The 25,693-nt window shown below is 36.0% G+C and overlaps 1 protein-coding gene across 1 annotated transcript in view; it reads right to left on the bottom strand.

The window, feature by feature from the left end:
* Positions 1–315: 315 nt before the first annotated feature.
* CDH7 (cadherin 7) overlaps positions 316–25,693 on the bottom strand; it is a 123,391-nt gene continuing 98,013 nt past the window's right edge. Inside the window, exons 8-12 of the mRNA XM_036874126.1 lie at positions 23,485–23,621; positions 22,103–22,224; positions 21,304–21,421; positions 16,921–17,172; positions 316–1,185 (exon numbers count right to left, since the gene is read on the bottom strand). Of these exons, the coding sequence (XP_036730021.1) occupies positions 692–1,185; positions 16,921–17,172; positions 21,304–21,421; positions 22,103–22,224; positions 23,485–23,621 (1,123 nt within the window). The 3' untranslated portion in view covers positions 316–691. The remainder of the gene's footprint in view (positions 1,186–16,920; positions 17,173–21,303; positions 21,422–22,102; positions 22,225–23,484; positions 23,622–25,693) is intronic.

The raw sequence follows: 25,693 nt of genomic DNA, 5'->3' as shown, positions 1-25,693 counted from the left end.
AAGCATCTCAAAACGACTGCCAACTTTAAGAATGGTTTACCTTTTGCTTATTTGGAACATTTCAGAATTTATTTGCTAAACAATGGTTTATGTTGCCTTAAACCAAATTTTATTGGCTTGTTTGGAGGATGGGGGAGGATTTTCTAAGAATATTTATATTGCTAAATAAAATGTATTTGCTCACTGACAGCAATAAAATTCTGCTGGATGCTCTAATCTAGCAAGCTGAAAGCATCACTGTAAATTAAATTTGTCCCAAGTTTTGATATGCAAGAAGTTCCAGGACTCTTCAATCCTGGCATATCATGTTTTATTCCCCTCCCTGCCACTACCGTGAAGGTATGTACAGGACACCCTGGGGACACTGACAACACAGGCCACTACTTACTCACAGAGGTTAGGTGCCTTTGCAGGTATCTGAGAGTTGCTATCTATTCACAAACCACTGAGCATTTTTTTTTTTATCAAAAAGCCTTCAAATGCTCAGAGTCTGTGGTCAGTGCAGTCCCTTGGATAAGTCTAATGAGGATATGCTTCACCAAGGCAGAAACCTAAACGGTTAAAAATGGAGAGAGATTTACAACCATTTCCTCTAGCAAGTGGAGTTCTTGTTTTCTGTATGCAGTGGTGTTTTGTTTTGTTTTTTTGCTCTTACTTTTTCTTCAGTACGTTTCAAACTAACGTTCCAGGGCTATGAGTACAGACTCTCCGGGCCGGCTCCGTACATGTCTGCGAGTCGTTTAAAACGCGGTCCCCAGTCACTAAGGTAGTCGTAATTCTGATCAGAGTTCGAGCTGATGGAATCCAGCGAGCTGAGCGACTCAGCCACCGAGCCATTTCCTTCGAAGGCGTATGTCTGCAAGGAATCGTAAGGCGGGGCGCAGGGGTCAACGTCGGCTTCCTTCAGCCTTTCCCAAATAAATTCCCGGAAAATGACATTATCTGGGATGCTCTTAAAAGTCGGTCGACTCAAGAACTGAATTTCTGGAGTCACATCTCTCCGGGTCTTGGTGTCTCTGAGGACGTTGAGGTTTCTGAGCGCGGCCATGTCAAAGGCTTCTGTGTCTTCCTCCCCCCCACCCTCGTCATCATATCTAACGATGTTTTCTCTGATATCTCTCTCTTCGTCGAAAATAAGGGGCTCTTTTTTCCTCCTTCTCATAGTGACGATCAGGAGAATCAACACTGCAACAAGGAGACAGCAAAGGGAAATTTCAGTAAACTCACGGCCACTCCCTCACCCTGGTGAAATGAGGCCCCTGATGCTGATTTCAGAGTTTTCTGCCCTTTAAAGGGAAATGAATGGGCTGCCTACTTCCATGGGAATTCACAGCAGTAAATGTGCTAAAATTGCTAAAACGCCTTTAAAATAGAACACTTTTTATACATCAAGGAACCCTTTTCCACACCTGTTCAGAATTGATGTGTCCCTCTTGAACGTAACCCCCAAAGTATTTGATAGAGCAAAGGGAAGGGCCAGGGTAGGATAAATAATTTCAAAGCCATGAAACACCAAGGGATTTTTTTTTTGGAACTCCTTAATTGCTGGAAAGGCAAAGTGACATTCATAAATGTTTGGGGTCTAATTTAACAACGGCAATTTCAGAAGGAAATGGATTATAGCATTTGGCTGGGTTCTTTGAAGAAATGCCTAGTACTTGTCTATGAAACTCAGCTGTTAAATAAAATCCAGCATGTCAGACCATATACAAACATTAAAAGCTTCTTTATAATAGAGTCCCGCTTTCAGTATGAAACACTGAACTTGGTTTTTATGTATTATACCTAGAGAGAGAGAGAGTACAGGTTGTGAGATTTTAGCAGTAGCCAAAGTTTGATTGAAGAAATCAATCATCCCTTTAACATTAGGAATTTTTCTTCCTTTATCAAAACTAATAAATGATAAAGCACATGTTTGCACTGGAAAGCAGAGGAGAACAACTACACTGGCTACTCTTTAAACAAACTGAATATACTTTTGTGCCTTTTAATAAGTACAGTTGTCACTCTGTATCTGCAGGTTCCACATCCAAAGATTCAAGCAACCCCGGGCTGAAACTATTTTTTTTTTAAATTCCACGAAGTTTCAAAAAGCAAAACTTGGATTTGCTTCACATAGGCTACGATTTTATGTAACATTTACATTGAATTCATAACTATTCATATAGCATTTACATTGTACTGGGTATTATAAGTAACCTAGAGATGATTTAAAGCATAGGGGAGGATACTATGCCACTTTATATAAAGGACTTGAGCATCCTTGGAGTTTGGTATATCGGAGGTCCTGGAACCAATTCCCTACAGATAGAGCTGGGTGACTATACACTAATAAGGTGAGTACTCTTCTCTGACTATGAGTGACTGAATGCTTGCCGAAGTGGGAACACATTAGATTTCATGGCCTGTTGAATCAAGTTAAGATGAAGTAGAAAGTATTCTTGAATTTTGGAATTCAAAAATATATAAATTAGTGAATTATCTTTAATGATCTGTCTACAAGTAAGTTATCTTTTTAATAATTTTTAATCACAATATTTTTTTCCTGCAAGGTCTAGGAGGCCCAGAATATACACTAAGTGGATTATTGTTTGGGGTGCGTTACTCTCAGTATAGTTTTAAAAAGGACTTTGAAATATTTATATTTCAAATACCTTTTAAGGTATTTCTTTGGCATTAAGAATCATTTGAGAATAAAAATATAAAACTAAGAAAGACATCAGGGTAGTTCAGAGTAATTAAATGCAACGACTAGGGGTGAAGCATATTTCAGCCTTCAACTCAATCTGCTTTAAAAAAACCAAAACTCTAAGGATTTATTTAATTTTAAACAAAATGATTTTATTGTCAATGAAAAGTATATGCTTTCTTAAGTATGTATCTATTTGTTCTCTATCATCAACAGGAATATGACTGACAAAGATATTTTTATTGGAGATCTTTGGAAATAGTGGGAAATCAGTTGTTTACTGGGGCACTTTTTTATTTCCTTTCCTATTTGACCCTGGCCTGTTGCTCCCCCATAAGCTTTATCCACAGCCTACAATTTAGAAACTGAGACACATTTCTGAACTTTCTGGCCACCTTCTCATGTTGCTATGGCACGTAAGTGCTTAATTCTCTTCTTTCTTGACATTATTTACTACATTTAAATGTTATCAACTGGCTTCATCAGAGTAGGAAACATGTAGTTCAAAAGCCAGTGCTTTTGAAATGAATCAAATACCATTCATTTCCTGTCTGTTCCCCTAAATATTCTGCCATGCGTCTGCCCTCCCTACTAAGTGGATTCCCAACCCTATCCCTTTTGGTCTTCTGAAAATTAGCATTTCTACCACCCCTAAAGCCTTTTAGTTTTCAAGCTCCATGCTAGAATGTTACAACAAAGACATGTTTACAAAAGATTAATATGTTTCTGTTGTAACATTCTGGTATGAAGCTTGAAAACTAATATTTAGCTTTGCTGTCAAGAAGGCCTTGGATAAAAGTCCAGTCTTTCCAAATATTAGCTGTGTGATCTTGGGCAAGTAACTTGAACTGCACGTAGCCATATGTGACAATTATAGCCAAGTTCAGGGCTCACAGGGTGGATTAAAGAGAGAAAAGAGATTGGGGAGTAATGTCGGTAGAGGTAAACAGAATGCCAGGCACTTGCCAGTATGCAACAGAGATGTTTTCATTGTTATCCTCTGACCTACCAAGAATGTTAACTCAAAATTCTGTGAACACAGCAAGTGAAGACACTGTGTTTCTCCTTTGACCAAGGAAAAACAATGAACGAAGTTAGGTAACAAGCAAAGTAGAAGGCGTATGAAGTATGCGTCAGGGCTTGTGCACTAAAGATTAAACTGGAGAGAGAGGGCAGTAAGGTGAAAAATGATGGTCTGTACACAGAACGTATCATGTGACCCTCACAGCCGTTCTCTGGGGTAGGTAATTTCCAATTCGGTGGTTGTCTCAGACATGTGAAACAATCTGTCTGTGGTCAGTATATTGATAGTAACTCGGGGTGAGGTGTACTCCTGTCTGTCTTCAAAGCCTTTGCACTTTCTATCACACTGTGAGCTTAGACCTTCCACAGAAGGTAACAGATACAAGCCAAGAACTCAGGTGACAATTGCTAGCTTGGAGAAAGACACATCAGGAAATCTGAATAAAAGAATTTTAGATTTATATACTTTAGTTACTGAAACTTTTTACATAGTCTCCCAAAAATAAGTGATTGCAACAGAAAGGTGGACCAAGAAAGACTTCTCGTTAAGAAATCAAACCGAGTAAGACATGGAGTGGAGAGGTATCGGGAAGAATTGTGATGGGTGGGCAGGGGGAGGTAGGTGAAGATGAGAAATCTGTTACACATATTGGAGAGCAAAACTGAGGGGGAGCAAATGTCCAATTGAGTACAAAAAACGGATGGAAGAAGTGAATGGGCACAAGAGTAATGAGGGTATGAAGAAGAGAAGAATTATGTAAGAATTAGATGCCCTTTTCATTTAAGTCAGTGTCTAAGAATACAAAACATTTCCAAATTCTCAATTTTCTTTCCTTCCTATAATTACAATGGAGCTTGTCATAGATATCTATATCTCACAATTATTACATTCTATTGTAAGTGTATTTTCATGCCACCAATAATACACTTGCCTTTTGACCCTCAATTATAGTGTTTAGTAAAAGTGAAATGTGAGAACCCAGGGGTGCATCAGCCCATGGGTCCAATGCCCATTAAGGATATTAATATCTTATGGAGTTTGTCTTATTTCCCAATCTTGCCTGAAGCTGAGAAAAAAATGTGAAGTGTTTTAGAAGGTTAGACAGTTTAACATTTCAATGACTTGGGAGAATATTAATTTCTAACTGCTTGAGCATGCTATAAAAAATAAATTTTGACCTTTACGTAGAACAAGTATTAACTGTTCTTCAGAGGTTATGGGGATAATCGCTGTATTAAAAGGAATATTTTCTGCCTAAGTAAGCACAAGATTTTATATTTTAAGAGGTTTTATCATACGTCTTTTCTATCATATGGACTACTGAGTGGAGACAGAAGGAAAGTTTTAGGTCTAGTTGAAGTCTAGATGTACTTGGATCGTGCTGGTTTGTGAATTTATATATCTATTTCACAATGATGTGCTAACCATTTTATGCATTTGGTATAGTGATACAATGGTGCACATAGCAGTAGACGTGACACATTTCCTGATGGAACTTATAATTAAATGGGGTGGACAAATATTTATCACACAAGACAACTGTATGTAAAAGTAGAACAGTGATAATTATTCCTAAAGAGGGAAGTATGATCTTCTAAGGCTATGTATTAGGGGAAACAGGTTAGAGGAGGCCTTAAGGCAGAGTAACCGAAGGCTGAGGGTGGAGATGTGATATGGAAGAATATTCTCGGCACAGTCGACCAGTGAGCAAAGGTGTGAGGCCAACGTGTGGGTGGAGAGCAAAGAAAGAAACGGGAGGGAAGCCAGGAGACACAGGCACCTGCCAGCCCACGAGCCAACTAGCGTTAAGGAGGGCACAATATGATCACAATATGATCAGGTGTATTTTTTGAAAAAATTCATTCTGATTGGACCAAGGAAGTAGGGAAGAGTAGATGTGAGAAAAGAAGTTAGAATGCATAATGTTGACCTGATTTCTGAGTTTAGAATTCAGTTTCCTAATATTTGATGTAACATTCTCCAAGCATTTCAGTATGTAGGAAATAGTGCTGGGCGCTGACAAAATATAACGAGCGGTTCCCTGCATCCAAGTAGCTCACTGTGTAGGCTATACATACACAGATAAATAGAGTGCAAGTCGTCATGAAATTCGCTGTATGAAGGTACAGACACGCATGGGTGCAAAGAAGCACGCAGACCAGGAGAGCACCAGTCTCCCAAACCCGAGAGAAACAGAACAGAAGATGGAGAAAAATTTAGAAGTTGATACTATAAGTTAGTGAACTCCTTTATTCTAACCTTCACTGTGGTGTGTGTCAGATACATATCCAGACAGTTAACCTGGAACATGCTTTTTACTGAATCACCTTGGCAGTATTTTAGTCGTATTTTCCTAACCCACTTTCCCAGCGGTTAACAGTAGAATTATTTACCCAGAACTTAATAGAATTCTGCAGATGTAATCTGATCACCACAAAATGGTACCAACTTCTAAGTGAGGCTACTTACATTAAAGAACAACTTCTTCCATTCATGTATTAACATATTTCAAATATTGAGTCTGGGGTTCATTTTAAACCACTCAGTCATGTATACTACCATCAGGTCAGTTTTCCCCATCCTTAAAAATCTGTAAAAGGTTTTTGTTTTAATTTGCAAGACTATATCTAAACCTGTTAAACATCAGTTTCTTAAGATTAACCCGTTGTTATAGACTTCTTTCAAAAGGTTAGTGCCTGAATTTCATTTAATTCAACAATATTTTTACTGAGCACAGACTTTCAAAAACTGTAAGCCCCATAAGGGCAGTGATCTCATTCTGCACAGATATATCTAGAGCACAAAAAAACAGTACCTGATACTAAGATTTCAATAAATATTTGTTAAATTGACAAAGTACAGGCAAGCTACTATGGAGATATGCAGATAGCTCTTGCCATTAAGTTCAATATTTTATATAAGAAAAAAATCAATTATTATATAATGCAATTATATAGCATTATAATATACGCTAAGAAAATATGTATAAGAAGGTACAGCCAGGATGCTCAGAGAACACACACAAGATGACACTAAGGTAAGACTTGAAGGATGAGCCAGCCTTCACCAAGAAACACTATTTGCTCTGTGGTCTTCATAAACATTCAGAATTTCTTATTAGTCATAAAAGACTTGTCTAAATCTTCACTGTTCAACATGGTAGCCATGAGCCACAAGCGGTGAACAAGCATTTGAAATGTGGCTATTGCTATTTAAAATGTGAATTGAGATGTGCTCTAAGTGTAAAATGTCCATGTGATGTTGAAGACTTAATTTGTTAAGTAAAATATATTAATAATTTTATTAATACATGTTAAAATTATGATAGTTTATGCTGCATTAAATTAAATATATTATTAGCATTTATTTCACTTTTTAAGAAGTTTTTGCTAATGAGGTTCCTTGAAAATTTTTAATTACATACGTGTTTCACACTTGTGAATCAGGATGTATTTCTTTTGGACAGTTGATCTAAACAAAAGATTTGGAAATACTAGAAAAATCTTAACTGCATATGGTCTTAAGGTATACTACTCTTATAGTAGGAGATTTTATTACCAAATGACATATTGAATGGTGAAAATTATTATACTACAATTATGTATTTATTTATTAGGTGTAACTGAAAAATGACCTAAATGAAAAATTGCTAGCACAATCAGAATTACAAGTTCAGTAATTTTTTATAATTATCCACATCAATGGGCAAGTAAACTTAGCTTTTAAATAACTTCTACTTCCCCCTGCCTGTTTCCTCCTCTCCAAAATGGAAATAATAGTACTTACTTCAAAGAAAATGTCTCATAGTAACTTTACAAAGATTAAGTGAGTTTATATTTGTATAGTACTTAAATAGTGCTGCACATAGTAAGCACTATGTGATTTTGTTAAAAATTTTGTTTTTCTAAATTTCTATAATAAATTCTTACACAGTTCAGTTCCTATCTTTGTGGTCTTGCTAAAATTTGAGTCATATAAGTGGTGCACAGAAAGAAACATACATTTTACCATTCACACACATGTGATTTTGATAACCCTCAGTTAATTTAGTTAATGTGTTTGGTATCTACTCTCTTCCATTTATTGGGTGGTATAATAATGAATAATAGAGATACCAGGCCTATTCATGAGGGGCTTAAAATATATAACAAAGGTAGTAAAATAAGCAGTAGAGTGTGATAAGTACTATTCACTGATTCCCAAAAATATTTTTCCTCCTGGGTGCCCTATGCTAGGCCTTGAAAATATAATGGTTTTAAAAAGATATTAAGGTCATTACCCTCAAGGTGCTTTTATATTTGAGCAAGGTAAACATTTACTAATAGTGATATGTGCTACAAAGGAAACACACAGGTTTTCGTGATAAAGATTCATGGGCATGAGGAGCACCTAATTTAATCGGTGGGTGAGGACATTCCCTCTTTGAAGGTAATACTGAGCTGGGGCATAAAGAATAGTATGAGACCAACGGGGTGAAGGGAAACAGAAGGTTTCAGGAACATGGTGGCATGTTTGAATCTCATGGAAAAACAGGCCATGTGGCGCTTCCTACTGGGGGAGTGAAGGATCAGATAGCCTGAGGCCATCAGGAGGTGAGTAGGTGTCAGAATGTGCCTTGCTTTGTGGACTCTGAGGAACATTTGGATTTCAGGTAAGTACACGTGACGCTTCTGAAATGTTTCGAGCAAAGAAATTATGTTTTCAAAAGTGATATGACAGGAAAAATACAGGGGTACTAGTGCATTCGCGCTGTGATCACAGATGGATGTCGCTGCAGATGACATCTAAGCAAAAGATTTAAAGGATGAGAGAAGTCAACTTATCATTTTGTCTGGATTTATGTGCTGTGTAATCAGATATATCAGATCCCCAGTAACAGAGGGCCAAACGTTGAATGTGCACTTATGAACCCACTCTATTCTTTGTAGTCACAAAGAATAAAGATTTGTAATTAACAAAATTCAAGTGTATGATTGAGATAAATTAGATATCAAATATAGCATTTTTAACTGAAATTTAAACTGAATTTTAAAGTATCCTTATTCTCAACTGCAATAATTTTTCTCTCTTTAGACTCTAAAAATCATATATTATCTTTTTTTCTTGAGCCCATGTATAACTCCAGGGCTATTAATCTGAAAATATAATCTAAATACTTTTAACCTGTGCCATATCAATTTTCCAGAAAAAATTAGAGAAATAGGCTGGATCTCAAAAGGCCTAAAACTGTAGAATAGAATGTTATGAAATGGGAAAATTCAGGTCCAATGTAAATACTTATGGATAAATAACAAAATCTAATGTTCTTTTCTACTACTGAGTACATCTAAACATTCATGGATTCATTCAGTATGCATGTATCATATGCCTTCTCTATTTCACATCAGCATTTTATGAGATGCTATGTATACAATGATGAAATAATGCTTGGTCATTGCCTCCAAAAGCAGGAGTCCACCAGAGGAGATAGACAGAGAGGCAAACCAATCAGCCATGAAGGATGCTCTAAGACTGTTTTATACAAGGTGTTATGCAGCCCATAGGAACAGTACCCAACTTGGACTCAGAAGCAAAGGAAGTAAGTCTTGACTACAAAAAAGGAGTTACTATTTGTGGATTCTGGGGAGAGGTATTCCAGGAAGAAGAAGCAAGGCATATAAGAAGAGGTAAAACAAAGCAGGATGAGTCTGAGAAAGTGCAACTCTGCAATTTGACTAAAGTACACTGTGAGTGGAGAGAGAAAAGGCTGAACTGGGAGGGAGCAGTTAGGTCATAGACAGAAGGTGATTCTAGTCTGTAGACAATGGCAAGACACAGAAATCTTATTTTAGGCTGGGCACGTCGCAATCACATTTGCTTTTAAAAAGCTTACTCTCTCTGTGGTCCTGGATTGGAGCTGACAGAGACTGGGGAAATTACCATAATTCAGGAGCGGAAAGATGGACCATGGACAAAATCAGGTGCAACATCAAGGGAGAGAAAGACACAGATTCAAGAACCAAAGTAAAATTAACAGCACTTAGGGACTGATTGGCTATGGAGGATGGAACACACAGAAGAGGGAAGGCTGACTGATTACACTCAAAAAACACTTAAGTAGGCACTAAATCAAGATAAGAGATAGGAACGTAGGACGATTGTTCAGTGTATGATAATTTCAGATTTCTCATGTCAGCAGTCCACCAGAACAATGACTGTACCTATCTAGATCTGCTGTTTAAGATCCAAACCAGAGATTTGCAAAATATCTGCATATGTGAGATACTGTTTTTCATGTCTCAAGACAGGAAGAAGTTTAATCACAACTGAAATTGATCCTTCCTTTTCCCAGAACAAGTATCACAAAATTCCTCTCCATTAAATATGTGAGTTAGTTTAAATTTCATTTAAGGCTCATGTGAGACAGAGAGAAAAACTGACCTAAGTACAATGAATATTTTATGCCCAAAGGCAATTGGTATATTTTGGTTGTAATGAAGCATAATCTCATATTTAACATACTCCCAACCTTGAGAGAACATGTTTAGAATTGTGTGAGTGGAGGACATTTTAAATTAGACACTCAGAGTTCACCAAAGACGTCCTAAAGCCACTATGTGAAACAAAGATGGAGTTGCCATAGCCACAGATCTACAGGTGCTTCCAGAGACACACAGGTCTTTCAGATTAGAAAATACATAGGGAAAAATACCTTATAGAGGACATCCAGAAGGCAGTCTGGGCTGTGTTTGGGTCCTGGGTCTGACACCTTATAACATTGTACATGTCTCTACTAATATACAGTTCTCTCATACAAAAAGTAGGAATAGCAATAACAATACTTAATAATACCTGCTTAGGAAATATGACATGAGAATTAAATTAGACAACACTTGTAAAGCACTTAGTATGAACTTGTTCAGTGTAATTCATTGTTTAGTATGCTTGCACTTGTTTGTTTGAAAAGAAACACATCTGCTATTACCACTAGGACTGCTATGTCAAATATGTTCTTTCATTACAGATTATGAGGGGGATTTATCTTTTACATATTGCCCTCATATTTTTCTCTGCAATTTAATATTTTTTGCTTAAGTAACACTATCACTTACAAAACCAGGAAAATAGTTTCCTGTTGAACCAAATCATGAATGGTCTCCACAGTTAAGAGCAGAGCAAATACCGTTTAGGTCTTGGTAGATCAGGGAAGAAAAGCGAAAAGATGCATGACAGCTAAACATCCAGCTGGCTACCCTGGACACACTGGAACTGGAAAAGCTTGAATTCCATGTAGTAGACAGTGGTTTCCACAAATGCCTTCTCAAACCTGGAGGTGGGCCAGTCTAATTAATCCCCACTGTGTCTGAAGAGCTAGAGGGGATGTTATAGGACTTCAATTACTTGGACCTAAAGGTTGAAATAGGGAAAGAACAAAACTTAATATATAGTCAATTCAGTGGCAGTTTTAGTGAACAGGAAAAAGCTCCTCTGTACAGACTAACAGAAAGAAACTAGCTGTAATATTCTCTGAATAGATGTGCAATATTTAATATTGACACCATACATTAAAACAACTGAAATACTTTCCAGTTATTTCTGGAAAAACCACTGAAGTAATTATTTAAGGTCAGTCATTCATAGATTTTGGGTTTTATTTTTTAAGTGCTTTCAGCCTCATAGGAAAAAAACTGGGTATATCAACAATTACAAATTTTACTATGACAGGACTTCCCTGGTGGTCCAGTGGTTATGACTCAATGCTTCCAATGCAGGAGACATGGGTTCGATCCCTGGTCAGGGAACTAAGATCCCCTATGGTGTGAGGCGTGGCTAAAAAAAAAAATTTAAAAAATGAAAAAAAAATTAATTATGATAAAAATGCATAATGAAATTTGTGTTGGAGTAAAATAGTTATTCAAGCCTTAGAATACTAAACTATCTTGCCATATATTGATGACATTTTTCTACATGAAAAATAATTGAGGCATCTGCTTGATAATTTTATCATGAACTTTGAATATGAAAATAACATCTCCCGTTCAAGTGTACTCAGTGTAAATAAAAGAAACCTCATGTTCTGATTTTTGGATCATCTCTGAGAGAATTCAGGTGCAAATAAATTAGGATGACAGCAAGAGTGAGAAGGAGAGAGAAATCAGAAAAGAATTCACCCATAAAGTTAGAAGAATACAAATACAGGTGAAAGTTAGAAGAATACAAATACAGGTGACAAATCCAATTTCATTTCAAATCTTGAGAAAAAAAAGAACTACATGTGAACAGCTTTTAAAAAAATACTTTCAAGGTGTATTTCTTTTAATCCAAAAGCAGTGATTGAGAAAAGGAGACCTAGAATCTGATGACTTAACGGCCACTAAAGTGTACCTCCTTTTCCTCCTCTGCAAAGGGCTGGAAATGATTTCTGTGATGCCTCCCAGTAATATTCTGAAACCTTCAGTACACCGCCTTCAGTACACCGCCTTCTAAAGTTACAAGTAGCTTTAATTTGTCACATCAGTGGAACACAAACTTGGCATGTAGTGAAGCATGCTTTTTCAGGCGTCTGAAGTGCAGATGTGTCCCCAGTTTCACTCTTAAACGGAACTTGATCCTCAAATTCTTCTCCCCTCTTCACCTTGCTTTTTTCTAACAATATTTGTTCGGAACCCTGAAAAGGAATGAGTTACAAACACTGATACCTAGTGTCTAGAAATGAGGTGGTGTAAAAAATGAGTCATTTGTGCATCAGAAGTCAGGTTCATGCCAGGCTGTGCATCCCATCTGCACCCCTGAGTACTGGCTGTGGCACCTGTCGTAAAAACCCAGAGCCTATAACAGAAGAGACAGAACCAAAAGAGTAAAAGGTCCTGGTTATCTGCTCTAAAAAGTTAAGAAATCAGGTGCAAAGAGACTCTTTCTGAACTGAAATGCTAACATTTGAACATACAGATTACTAGGCAGAATCCTTACTGGGAAAAGGAAACTGTAGACAGAAGCACCTGGTTCCAAACTGTATTTCAGTACAGTAGGCTCTGTTTTGACTTGTTCTTGTAGACTTGCAGAAACTTTTAAAAAATGAATAAACTATGGAACATAAACATTTGATTTTTAGAAATGCAAGAGGCATCCCTCAACTAGCGTCTCTATAAGGAAAATGCTCAAATTTAACAAAAAGAGTAGTCATACTTAAAATCCCCCAAACCTATGACTTTACCCTGAAATATATGTATGGTACACACACACTCATATATATCATATGCAAGAATGAAGTCTAATACAACTATTTCACTTTCAGTAACAGCTACGTAATTATTTTAAATGAATTAGAATCACCAAGAAATATAAATTGCAAGGAATGCCTAAGTCACAGATGAAAGTATTTTCTAAAATGAAGTAGGCTTCATTAGAGAGACACCCTTTAAAAAAATCAAAGAAGTTAACTGCTGTGTATGATTAAATTCTAGGTAATACAATTTTATCCTACTCCTTTGAAGTAAGGTATAATCTAAACTGTCTGTGATAAGCTAGTCAAGTTATACAAACCTGCAGCCTGCAAAAAGGAGACCACAAACACACAAAACATTAAAACAACATTAAACACACCAACATTCACATTATAGAGATCCCAGAAGTAGAAGAGAAAGGGCCTGAGAAAATATTTGAAGAGATTATAGCTGAAAACTTCCCTAATATGAGAAAGGAAACACTCAAGTTCAGGAAGCACAGAAAGTCCCATATGGGATAAACCCAAGGAGTAACATGCCAAGACACACATTAATCAAATTGACAAAAATTAAATACAAAGAAAAAATATTAAAAGCAGCAAGGGAAAAGCAACATACAAAGGAATCCCTATAAGGTTATCAGCTGATTTCTCAGCAGAAACTCTGCAGGCCAGAAGGGAGTGGCATGATATATTTAAAGTCATGAAAGGGAAAAACCTACAATGAAGAATACTATACCCAGCAAGGCTCTCATTCCCCAGCAAGGCTCTCATTCAGATGCAACAGAGAAATCAAAATTTTTACAGACTAGCAAAAGCTAAGAGAATTCAGCACCACCAAACCAGCTTTACAACAAACACTAAAGGAACTTCTCTAGGCAGGAAAGAAAAAAAAAATGTGGCCACAACTAGAAACAAGAAAATCACAAATGGGAAAGCTCACCACTAAAGGCAAACGTACAGTAAAAGTAGGAAATCATCTACACACAAATATGATATCAAAACCAGCAACCATGAGAAGAGGAGAGTGCAAATACAGGAAATGGGAAATGCATTTGAAATTAAGAGACCAGAAACTTGAAACCTCCTCTCTCTCTCTATATATACACACAAACACACATACATATATATATATATATATATATATATATATATAGCTATATCAAAACCTCATAAGAACTGCAAACCAAAAAACGATACACACACAAAAAAAGGAATCCAAACACAACACTAAAGATAGTCATCAAATCACAAAAGAAAAAGAAAAAAAGACCTAAAAAAACAATTCCAAAACAATTAACACATGGCAATAAGAACATATATATCAATAATTACCTTAAATGTAAATGGATTACATATTCCAACCAAAAGACAGACTGGTTGAATGGATAGAAAAATAACATCTGTATATATGCTGTCTACAAGAGACCCACTTCACATCTAGGAACACATACATACTAAAAATGAGGGTATGGAAAAAGGCATTTCATGCAAATGGAAATCAAAAGAAAGCTGGTGTAGCAATACTCAGACAAAACAGACTTTAAAGACTGTTACAAGAGACAAGGAAGGACACTACATAACGATCAAGGGATCAATCCTAGATGAAGATATAACAATTGTAAATATATATGCACCCAACATAGGAGCACCTCAATATACAAGGCAAATTCTGACAGCCATAAAAGGGGAAACCGACAGTAACACAATAATGGTGGGGGACTTTAATACCCCACTTACACCAATGGACAGATCGTTCAGACAGAAAATCAGTAAGGAAACACAGGCCTTAAATGACACATTAGGCCAGATGGACCTAATTAATATTTATAGGACATTCCATCAAAAAGCAGCAGAATACACTTTCTTCTCAAGATGGACCACATCTTGGGCCACAAATCAAGCCTCAGTAAATTTAAGAAAACTGAAATCATATCAAGCATCTTTTCAAACAACAATGCTATGAGATTATAAATTTACAGGAAAAAAACCCTAAAAAACACAAACATGTGGAGGCTAAACAATATGTTACTAAACAACCAATGGATCACTGAAGAAATCAGGAAATAAAAAAAAAATACCTAGAGAGAAATGACAACAAAAACATGACGATCTAAAACTTATGGAACACAGCAAAAGCAGTACTAAGAGGGAAGTTTATAGCAATAAAATCTTACCTCAGGAAACAAGAAAAATCTCAAACCTAACCTTACACCTAAAGCAACTAGAGAACAAAAAATCTAAAGTTAGTAGAAGGAAACAAATCATAAAGATCAGAGCAGCACAGGGAACTCAATATTCTGTAATAACCTTTATGGGAAAAGAATCAAAAGATGAAAAAATATATATATATCTCCATTCTTTTATATATATAAAAAACAGATTCACTTTGCTGTACACCTGAAACTAACACAACATTGTAAGTCAACTATATGCCAATAAAATTAAAAAACAAACAAACAGAAAAACACCACAAAGGAAAATCTTTATCTTCTCATCTAGGTTATACAGCTACTATAAAATAAATACACAACTTACCTCTTATTAATATGTTTTGAAACCTGACAGAGAAATAATAAGCACTTTGCAATGGTTCCATATTTTTCAAAACTTACTTAGTCCCTTATACTCTACTTAGACTTTAATTGGGAATTATTTGCCATTTCTAATGAATTTCTAAAAGTTTTGGCGATCTATGTGAAGCTATATGAAAAAAAAAAAGTTTATTCCCTTCTAGATTTATTTGGTTAGCTGAAGTTATAGAAGATAATAACTTCCATTTTTATGAGATCATTTACACAGTGTATTAGTGAGTATATCTTAGCTTGGTTAATAGGTTGAGAACTTGCTTCACTGATAACGCTTAAAGTTTATTGAATGTTCACTAGATGGTTGGCACATGAATTATCTCATTTAATTTTCACAACAACCTTATGAGTCTAGTTCTATTCTTTTCCCCTTTGAGATTAAGAAGCTAGCCTTAGAAGAAGTAATGTTCCCCTGGTGAAGAGCTAGTACATATTGGAGGCAGTCATAAAAGCTAGGTTTTATCGAACTCCATAAATCTTGTTTTTAAACATTATACAATTATGACTCCCATTGCTAAATTCTGCATTTACAAAAATATAAATGAATTTGCAAATTATATTAAACCCCAAGAAAACACAGAGTACAGGCTCAGATGCAAAATTAAATGCTTACTGTCCTTGCTGTAGGAAGGTACACTTTGCCCTCACAGAATGTAAGGGAATAAACCCATTACCCAATGCCCATGTTGGATACCTCCCAATTTTTAAAAGGATGCTGCATAATCTCTTATAAAACTGCAATTCTGAGTTATAAATCTAACTTAATCACATAATAAAGTAATCATGGAAAAGTACAATTAAATGTAAATTCTTCTTGGGAAATTTTGCATGGCTGAAATTTCAAACCTTTTAAGATTCGCAAATAATTATAAAACCCACTTTAAATCTTTTCTTAAGAGAGGTAGGATATAAAGCCATCATTTCTTTTTTTTAAGCCCCCATATTCATTGGTCTTTTTTCATTATGTATTTCAAACACACAGGCAAGAATAGAGACTAATATAAAGAATGTTCATGTCTTAAGAAATTAAATATCATAGATTCCACCCAAGGCCATTATTTCTAAAATAAACATATTATCAAAGCAACATAGAAAAAATTCTCTTTACTCTAATACAGTTCCCGGAATTCTAAAGCAAACAGCTGGGAGATATAGTATATGTTTTTAAAATCTTGAAAAAATTCAATTTTAAACATAAGCCATTTATTTTCACTGTTTTTAAAAAAATGAAATTGATAATTTTTCTGAGTTATCACTGGAAAGTGTGGCCAATGATCATGGATTGCTCTGCGACCCAAATACCATGGATTAGAATATCTGCATATGTTCTCAAAAGGTATGAAGAGGAAAAGAAAGAAGTTCTGACCTATGGTGTTGTGACTGCTCTTACAGAGCAAGCACTGCAAACAGTACCTACCCAGTAACGTCAGGACACAGGCCAGTATTGCGATCAGGGCTCCCGTGCTGAGGCCAGCAGGGAGGACGTAGGCCTCGGCGTTGCAGGTCTGGGCTACCCCATCTGCATCACAGTCACAGACACGGATGGTGAGGGTGTTGGTGCTGCTAAGTGACGGTGATCCACTGTCCACGATGAAGACTGGCAGATAATAAACAGATTGCTCCTGTCTCCGGAAGCCATTTCTCCTGGTGAGAATTGAGGCTGTGTTGTCTAGAGTAAAGAAAGCAAATGCATGGAACACAAGATTTCTGATGGACTCTGTCCCACCAAACTTTAAGGACCTAAATGTAAGGCCAGACAGTATCAAACTCTTAGAGGAAAACACAGGCAGAACACTGTATGACATAAATCACAGCAAGATCCTTCTTGACCCACCTCCTAGAGAAATGGAAATAAAAAGAAAAATAAACAAATGGGACCTAATGAAACTTAAAATCTTTTGCACAGCAAAGGAAACCATAAACAAGACGAAAAGACAACCCTCAGAATGGGAGAAAATATTTGCAAACAAAGCAACTGACAAAGGATTAATCTCCAAAATATACCAGCAGCTCATGCAGCTCAATATCAAAAAAACAACCCAATCCAAAAATGGGCAGGAGACCTAAACAGACATTTCTCCTAAGAAGTTATACAGATTGCCAACAAACACATGAAAGGATGCTCAACATCACTAATCATTAGAGAAATGCAAATCAAAACTACAATGAGGTATCACCTCACACCAGTCAGAATGGCCAACATCAAAAAATCTACAAACAATAAATGCTGGAGAGGGTGTGGAGAAAAGGGAGCCCTCTTGCATTTTTGGTGGGAATGTAAATTGATACAGTTCATTATGGAGAACAGTTTGGAGGTTCCTTAAAAAACTAAAAATAGAACTACCATATGACCCAGCAATCCCACTACTGGGCATATACCCTGAGAAAACCAAAATTCAAAAAGAGTCATGTATGACAATGTTCATTGCAGCACTATTTACAATAGCCAGGACATGGAAGCAACCTAAGTGTCCATCGACAGATGAATGGATAAAGAAGATGTGGCACATATATACAATGGAATATTACTCAGCCATAAAAAGAAACAAAATTGAGTTATTTGTAGTGAGGTGGATGGACCTAGAGACTGTCATACAGAGTGAAGTAAGTCAGAAAGAGAAAAACAAATACCATATGCTAACACGTATATATGGAGTCTAAAAAAAAAAAAATGGTTCTGAAGAACCTAGGGCCAGGACAGGAATAAAGACACAGATGTAGAGATGGACTTGAGGACACAGGGAGGGGGAAGGGTAAGCTGGGACGAAGTGAGAGTGGCATGGACATATATACACTACCAATAGATAGCTAGTGGGAAGCAGCCGCATAGCACGGGGAGATCAGCTCAGTGCTTTGTGATCACCTAGAGGGGTGGGATAGGGAGGGTGGGAGGGAGATGCAAGAGGGAGGAGATATGTGGATATATGTATATGTATAGCTGATTCACTTTGTTATACACCAGAAGCTAACAAACCATTGTAAAGCAATTATACTCCAATGAAGATGTTAAAAAAATAATTAATTAAAAAAAAATTTTATCTGACTTAAGTCACTCTCCTTAGCTTCTTTTGACAGAGAGCTGTATTTCCAAATATTGGTTCATGTGAACACATTTTAATACATTTAGGTCATGCTATATGGTTATATCCAAAGAAACAGTTATAAAGTAAAACTGAACGGGAAAATGTTTATACATCATTTATTACATTACCTGCAACTTTGTAAAAATTATATATAATATACCTTTTTACTAATCTTAACATTTCAAACCATATGCTTATAGAGAAGATAATAAAAATTAACAGGTTAAGTATTTTTGCATCATCATCAGAGAGCATAGGTGAAATTTCCAATCCATCTTTTCTTGGACAAGTTCCAAGCCCAAAATAGAAAGAAGTAAAATAAGCCACTCTAGTTTTAATCAAAATGAGTATGCATAGATATTCAAAAGAGGAATTATTGTGTAATTTTAAAAAATCCGTACTGGTACATAGGGTTACCAAAACACCATGTATATAAACATTTTGTCAGTGATAAAATAGGTCATTTGTGTTTAATTTATAATATATTCAATATTCTGTTTCATCTAACCTATTATGGTAATTATGAAACTTTTAACGGTGATCAGTAAGTCTGTTTGACACAACTGTGATTTCTATATCAGAAATAGATTTTTTAATCTGCTAACGATTTGTTCAGTTAACTTGTCTTAATTAATTAATAATGGAATTTATGTGATTTTAAAATTTAGAGCAATTAATGAAAATATAATGGAAAAGAAGGAACACCAGGACCGTAGTTTTACCCAGTGTGCTTTATCCAATGACATGAAAGAATGAACAATACTCTAATGAAAGAGCAAGCTGAAATCTGTTCTGTCTCACACAGCACAGAGCAGCAAGCACACGTGAGACTGGAATTATAAATGTGGTGGAAGAAAAGCGTTTGGTTTTCAGATTCCAGCTGGTAGGTTTTCATGTAAACAAATCTTTTATTTTAAAATGTATGAATTCAAGAGTGTTCATTAAAAAACTACACATGGAGTTGTTGAAGCATATTGTCTTGAGTATGTTTCTGTACCTTGACACACACACCCCCAGTCTTTGCCTTCCAACCATTCAGATGTTATACATATTTATGATTTGATACACAAAGTTTTTTCAGAGTTGTTGATTTGTAACCTAACATGCCTGACATCAAATCACACACACACACACACACACACACACGACAGGTTGAGGAGCACATGCTAAAATCCCCAATATCTGATGTATGTGATTTTTAAATTTACAGCAATGTTCGCATGTTGAGGAACATAATGTTCACAAAAGAGATCATAAAATTCATCATGTTCTGTATGTGCTTCCTAAAGTGGAAGTCAACGGATGAACTGACGTTCTTTCTTCCTATTCCTTATGTTTTCCACCAAGATTCCCGCAGACGAGGGAGCTCTGGGCTTGCCCTTGGGGAAATCTTTCAGTTGTGTGGCTGTGTCAGTGTCCTGGAAATCCAGCCATTTTAGTGCCTGTGCTGTCCTACAGTCGTGGTACTGGATGATGACAAATGGGGGAAACGTTCAGACCCTTCTTGGGAAAATCATAAACTCCCCTCTCTGCATCTGTGCTGGATGAATGCAAAATGCTGAGAACTGTCCTTTCCAACTATGATTAAGTCAGAGAGTTTGGGATTACCCACATAGAGAATGTGCTTCCTTTTATGTTACTATGGGGAAAAGACAGTATCCTCATTTAGCAGAGAGCGGGATCAGAAACGTATTATTTTCAGATTGAATTTCTGAGGCCAAAGTTGAATTTCCTGCAGTAAAATAAGTGGTGGCTTCAGGCAAAAGCACTTATAATGTCCATCTTCTGAAAGCAAGTATTTTTAGATAAGCCAGACTTAACTAATTTATTTCTACATTTTGTTTTTCTGAAAGCTGAGTAACACATTCAGACTGGAAGAATTACATTTCCTATATTGTTGGGGTATACTCCTTTCTCTGTTTATACAGAGAGAGAGAGAGAAAGAAGAGTATTCAAAATTAGACAATAGATAGCAAGTTCTCATGCTTCCTTTGAAAGTTTTTACAATTGTCTATATACTGTCTCTATGTCTAGAAGTATATATATATGTTTATATAATTGAGCAAAACCAGAATCTACCTATAGGTATTTGTAAAAATGTTTCTATAATGACATTTATAAAACTGATTAAGAGTGTTTATCTTTGAAGCAGAGAAATGGGATTTGGGATGATAGGGAATTCTTTGTTCTTTTTTAATTTTATATTTCTTTGCATAAAGAGTATATTTGTTATTTGCATGGATTACTTTTATTTTTATGTTAAAAATAAAACAATAACTGATGTTGGCATTGAAATATTAAGTCAAAGTTGATTTAGGTTGAAATGTGTTAAGTCCAATTATTTTCCTAACCTCTCAGGTTATGCCTAGGTAGTATAATCCTTGTTAAGGCATTTAGCTGGTCCTCAACTGATTAGATACTCTGGATTAAGAGCTTGGTATACAAGTAAGGAAGCAAATGTCTAGAAGACAGAGAGAGATCTGGCTTCCCCCCTTCTTTGGATTTAGGCCTAAAATGATTTAAGTAGCAGTTTCTTCTTCATGACAGCAAATCCATAGATAAAAATTACTTAAGGGGCTCACTGCCCTTTAATTAATGTCTTCGCTGGTATGAAGAAAAAAAAAAATTACATAATCAGCATTCCTGAGTGAGAAAAAGTACTTGCTTAGAAAGCTTCTACCTGTTGCCTCCTCTGACAAAAAGAAATTATACCTTACCTTTGTTATCTTTCAATGAGAAGTTGTGGTTATTCGTTGCATCCGTTGTTAAGCTGAAATAAAACTGGTGTCCATTGGATGGCTCATCTTTATCGACAGCACTGATTTTCTGGATAACCTAGGAATAGAGAATGTAAAACTTGAAAGCATGTTGGTGTGCTCAGCTGTTTTGTGAGGTAGGACAGAGCAACTTTACACGGATGATAAATATCATCTTCCTGAATGAGCTGTGTGAGGAGAGGGGGGAGGCGGCGGTGTCAGGTGTACTAATATGAACCCAATCTAAAAAGGGCTCCGAAAATCATATCATGTCCTTTTCAAAATTCATATTTGAGTTTACTTTTGTGAACCTCAGAAATAAGCTGTACCAACTGATTATACCATGTCAGTAAACATCACAGGACACTGACAATATAGATGAGTAGACCAAACCACAAGGAGATTACACTACACTTAATTCGTACAACTTCAAGGTACTTCAGCCCCGCTATGTAATGTGGGAAGCGGCCCAATCGAGCTTATCATGCTATATTTCTCCTTAAAAAAGCCTAAGCCCTTAACCGTTTAGCACGGCTTTTACAACGTTTACCTTTTCTTCCAGAGGAATTTTCATCATCCCAATTAAACAGAATTTGAAAGTTCCTTTAATATTAGTTGATGCTACACATCAAAGCGTTAGTTTTGCTGAAACACGCTGATTATATTTTATCTTAAAGCTGGCAGGATTTCAAAGGCAACCACCGCCGGGCATCTTTAAAGAAATCACAAACGAGGAGCGTGGTATTCTGGAGACGCTCACCTGGCCTGGCTGGGCGTTTTCACAAACGGTGGTCTCATAGTCCATGGCAAATTCAGGGGCGTTGTCATTGATGTCAAGTATAGTGATGGCCACATAGCCTCTTCCTATTTGAGATGGATTCTCTAATAAACGGGAAAACGTTTTTTTCATTTACAGGCACACCTCGTTCTATTGCACTTCACCTGAATGCACTTTGCAGATATTGTGTGTTTTACAAATTGAAGGTTTGTGGCAACCCTTCATCAAGCGAGTCAATTGGTCCCATTTCTCCAATAACACTTGCTCACCTTGTGTCTCTGTCACATTTTGGTAATTCTCATAAGATTTCAAACTTTATTATTATTATATGTGTTATGGTGATCTGTGATCAGTGATCTTTGATGTTCCTATGTTCCTACTATAACTTGCTGAAGGATCACATGACAGTTAGCATTTTTTGGCAATAAAGTATTTTTTAAATAAAGTGTAAACACTGATTTTTTAGACATAATGCTATTTATTATATACTTAACTGATTACAGTATAGTATAAACACAACTTTCATATGCACTGAGAAACCAAAACATCTGTGTGACTCCTTCATTGTGATATTCCCTTCACTGTGGTGCCTGGAACTGAACCCACAATATCTCCACGGTCTGCTTGTTCTCAGAGTAAAGCTATTACTCCAACCCCATCTTACTTAGGAAACTCATATTTAAAACGATTAGAATCAACCAAAAATGTTTGCCTCTCTAAAGCACCATCTAATAAGGAAATGACTAAGACTTGAATAAAATCTAGAACCACAGCACTGTAGACTTTAAAGGGAGCAACGCAAACTCTGATCCAAATGTCATACACACACAGTGACAAATAAGCCAGGAATTTCAATATTCTTTGATGCTAGAGCCGATTTTTGTATGAATACGTGTATATATTATGTACCTATTACATATGTATATAACATGCACACAATATAATTATGCATTGTTCTCTCAATGTTTTTCTTATCAAGGACCAAAATTAGTTCAATATGAGAATGTTGAAATCTGGGTGTCTTGGTTAGAGATCAATTTACTATTTTTTTGTAAACTACTGGACCAACCCCATGTCAGCATAAATGCAGCACATAAAGTATGACCACAAAACAAGCAGAAACCCTCTGAGGGTAACTCGGGCGCATTATTTTACGGTAACCTCTTTTCACTAACTCTGTAAGTATTAGCAAATAAAGTTAGAGAATATAAATATTTCGCAGCTTGAAATTAGAAAATTTCAAAATTTTGCTGAATTCAAACAAACACCTAGTAAAATTCAAGTCGAAACTGTAAACTCATGTCAACCCATTCTCCACTCTCAATGTCCTCCATCCTAATTTAATGTTAAACCTTACAACTTACGGCTCTCCATTGCAAGGACTGTGATATTATGAACAGCATTTGTCTCTCGATCCAGAGATTTGGCGGTTGTAATAACTCCACTGTTGGCATCAATATTGAAGTATCTCTCCAAGTCTGTGTTTCTGTCAATTGAATACCTAATTGAATATTTAAAAAAACAAACACTTCAATATTTGTTTGATTATAATTTGCTGAATTTATTTCATTAATTGCACAGCCAATCACCAAATTCTGCTGACTCCATGATCTGTCATTCTAACATAAAATATGTCTAGTTTAAAACTTCACCAATGTTCCAGTTGATTCATAACCTGCTTGTCAGTAATCTCTGCTTTTCTGTCCAACAGTACAAAATAAAGACAATAGTATAATTATCTTCACAGTGGATTTGAATATGCTATTATAAACTCCAAACTGTGGCTCCTAAAAAACATTCACATCAGATTTAGTAGCCCTGGTCACGATTAGAGGTCCCTCTAAAATGAAACATATGTAGACATCTGACCCATTCACATATACTTAGAAACATCTTTTGTCTTAATAACACCAGGTTGGTCTTAACCTTTCTGTTTTTATATTGCTCACTCGGGGGCCTTGACCAGGGTTCCACAGACATGTTTCAAAGCAGAACCCCTCAGTGTGGAGAAAAGGGAACCCTCCTACACTGTTGGTGGGAATGTAAATTGGTACAACCACTATGGAGAACAGTATTAAGGCTGCTTAAAAAAACTAAATATAGAACTATCGTATGGTCCAACAATTCCACTCCTGGGCATATAGCCAGAGAAAACCATAATTTGAAAAGATACATGCACCCCAATGTGCATAGCAGCACTATTTACAATGGCCAAGACATGGAAGCAGCCTAAATGTCCATCAACACAGGAATGGATAAAGAAGATGTGGTACATATATATATATACAATGAAATATTACTCAGCCATTAAAAAGAATGAAATAATGCCATTTGTAGCAACATGGATGGACCTAGAGATTATCATACTAAGTGAAGTAAGTCAGACAGAAAAAGACGTATATCATATGATATCACTTATATGTGGAATCTAAAAAAGTGATACAAATGAACTTGTTTACAAAACAGAAGCAGACTCACAGACTTTGAAAACAAACTTATGGTTACCAAAGGGGAAAGGTGGGAGGAGAGATAAATTAGTAGTTTGGGATTAACATATACGATATAATCAACAAGGACCTACTGTATAGCACAGGGAACTCTACTCAATATTCTGTAATAACCTATATAGGAAAAGAATCTGAAAAAGAATGGATACATGTATAACTGAATCACTTTGCTGTACACCTGAAACTAACACAACATTGTAAATCAACTATAATCCAATATAAAATAAAATTTTTTAAAAAAGTAGAATGCCTCAAATTACATAAATATTTTGGCATGTAAAGGCTTTTCTCAAAATATCTCTATCTAAATATTAGTAAATAACTACCACTCTACTTGTATTCTTGTTCAATTATGCTATTTTTTGATTCATATACAAAATTCACCCTTCCCTCATTAATGACTATCTTCAAATGTCCTTGTCTTTCTAGGTGGGTGAAATAAGGACTCTCATTTAAAAACAAATAATTACACAAATGAACAAATGAACAAACAGATAAACACACACCCAATTTCAGAAAGTATTCTCTGTTTCCATAGTAGTTCAACTACTATTATTAAATAGAATCATCTACTACTAGTCTGCTATATAACAAGATGCAAGAAACTTAAAAAGGAAAGAGAAGGCACAGGAAAATGTTACAAAAAAACTGACCACAGATCAACAAATATTATTGTCTTTGTGCAGCAACAGGTATTTGAGAATATTACAAAGTTATTTTTGATGGCTTCTGTTTTCTTGATGGCACAGGAGACAAGGTTGTCAGCTAAGACAGAGAGGAGAAGGTGGTTTGAGGAGGAGAGAGAATTCCTTTTTTTAGAAGAGACAAAAATGCATATACTAGGGAGAATATAATGGAATAGCTGAGCATCGTGGGTTGCCCCTTTGAGATTTATGTCCATTGACTTAATGTAATAACAGTCATCCCGTTTGTCTGTCTTGCTTTGTTCTCATCTATGTATTTGAAGATGCATAAAAAGGAGAGGGTTGGGTTTAACCAGTCATGGACAATGAGAGGAGAGGAGGGTTAGGAGGATAAGGGTACCAACATGTGAGTGATGATAATG

The sequence above is a fragment of the Balaenoptera musculus genome, chromosome 14 (assembly GCF_009873245.2).
Source record: "Balaenoptera musculus isolate JJ_BM4_2016_0621 chromosome 14, mBalMus1.pri.v3, whole genome shotgun sequence".
Taxonomy (NCBI): Eukaryota; Metazoa; Chordata; class Mammalia; order Artiodactyla; family Balaenopteridae; genus Balaenoptera; species Balaenoptera musculus.
This window is presented reverse-complemented; position numbering and strand designations above follow the sequence as displayed.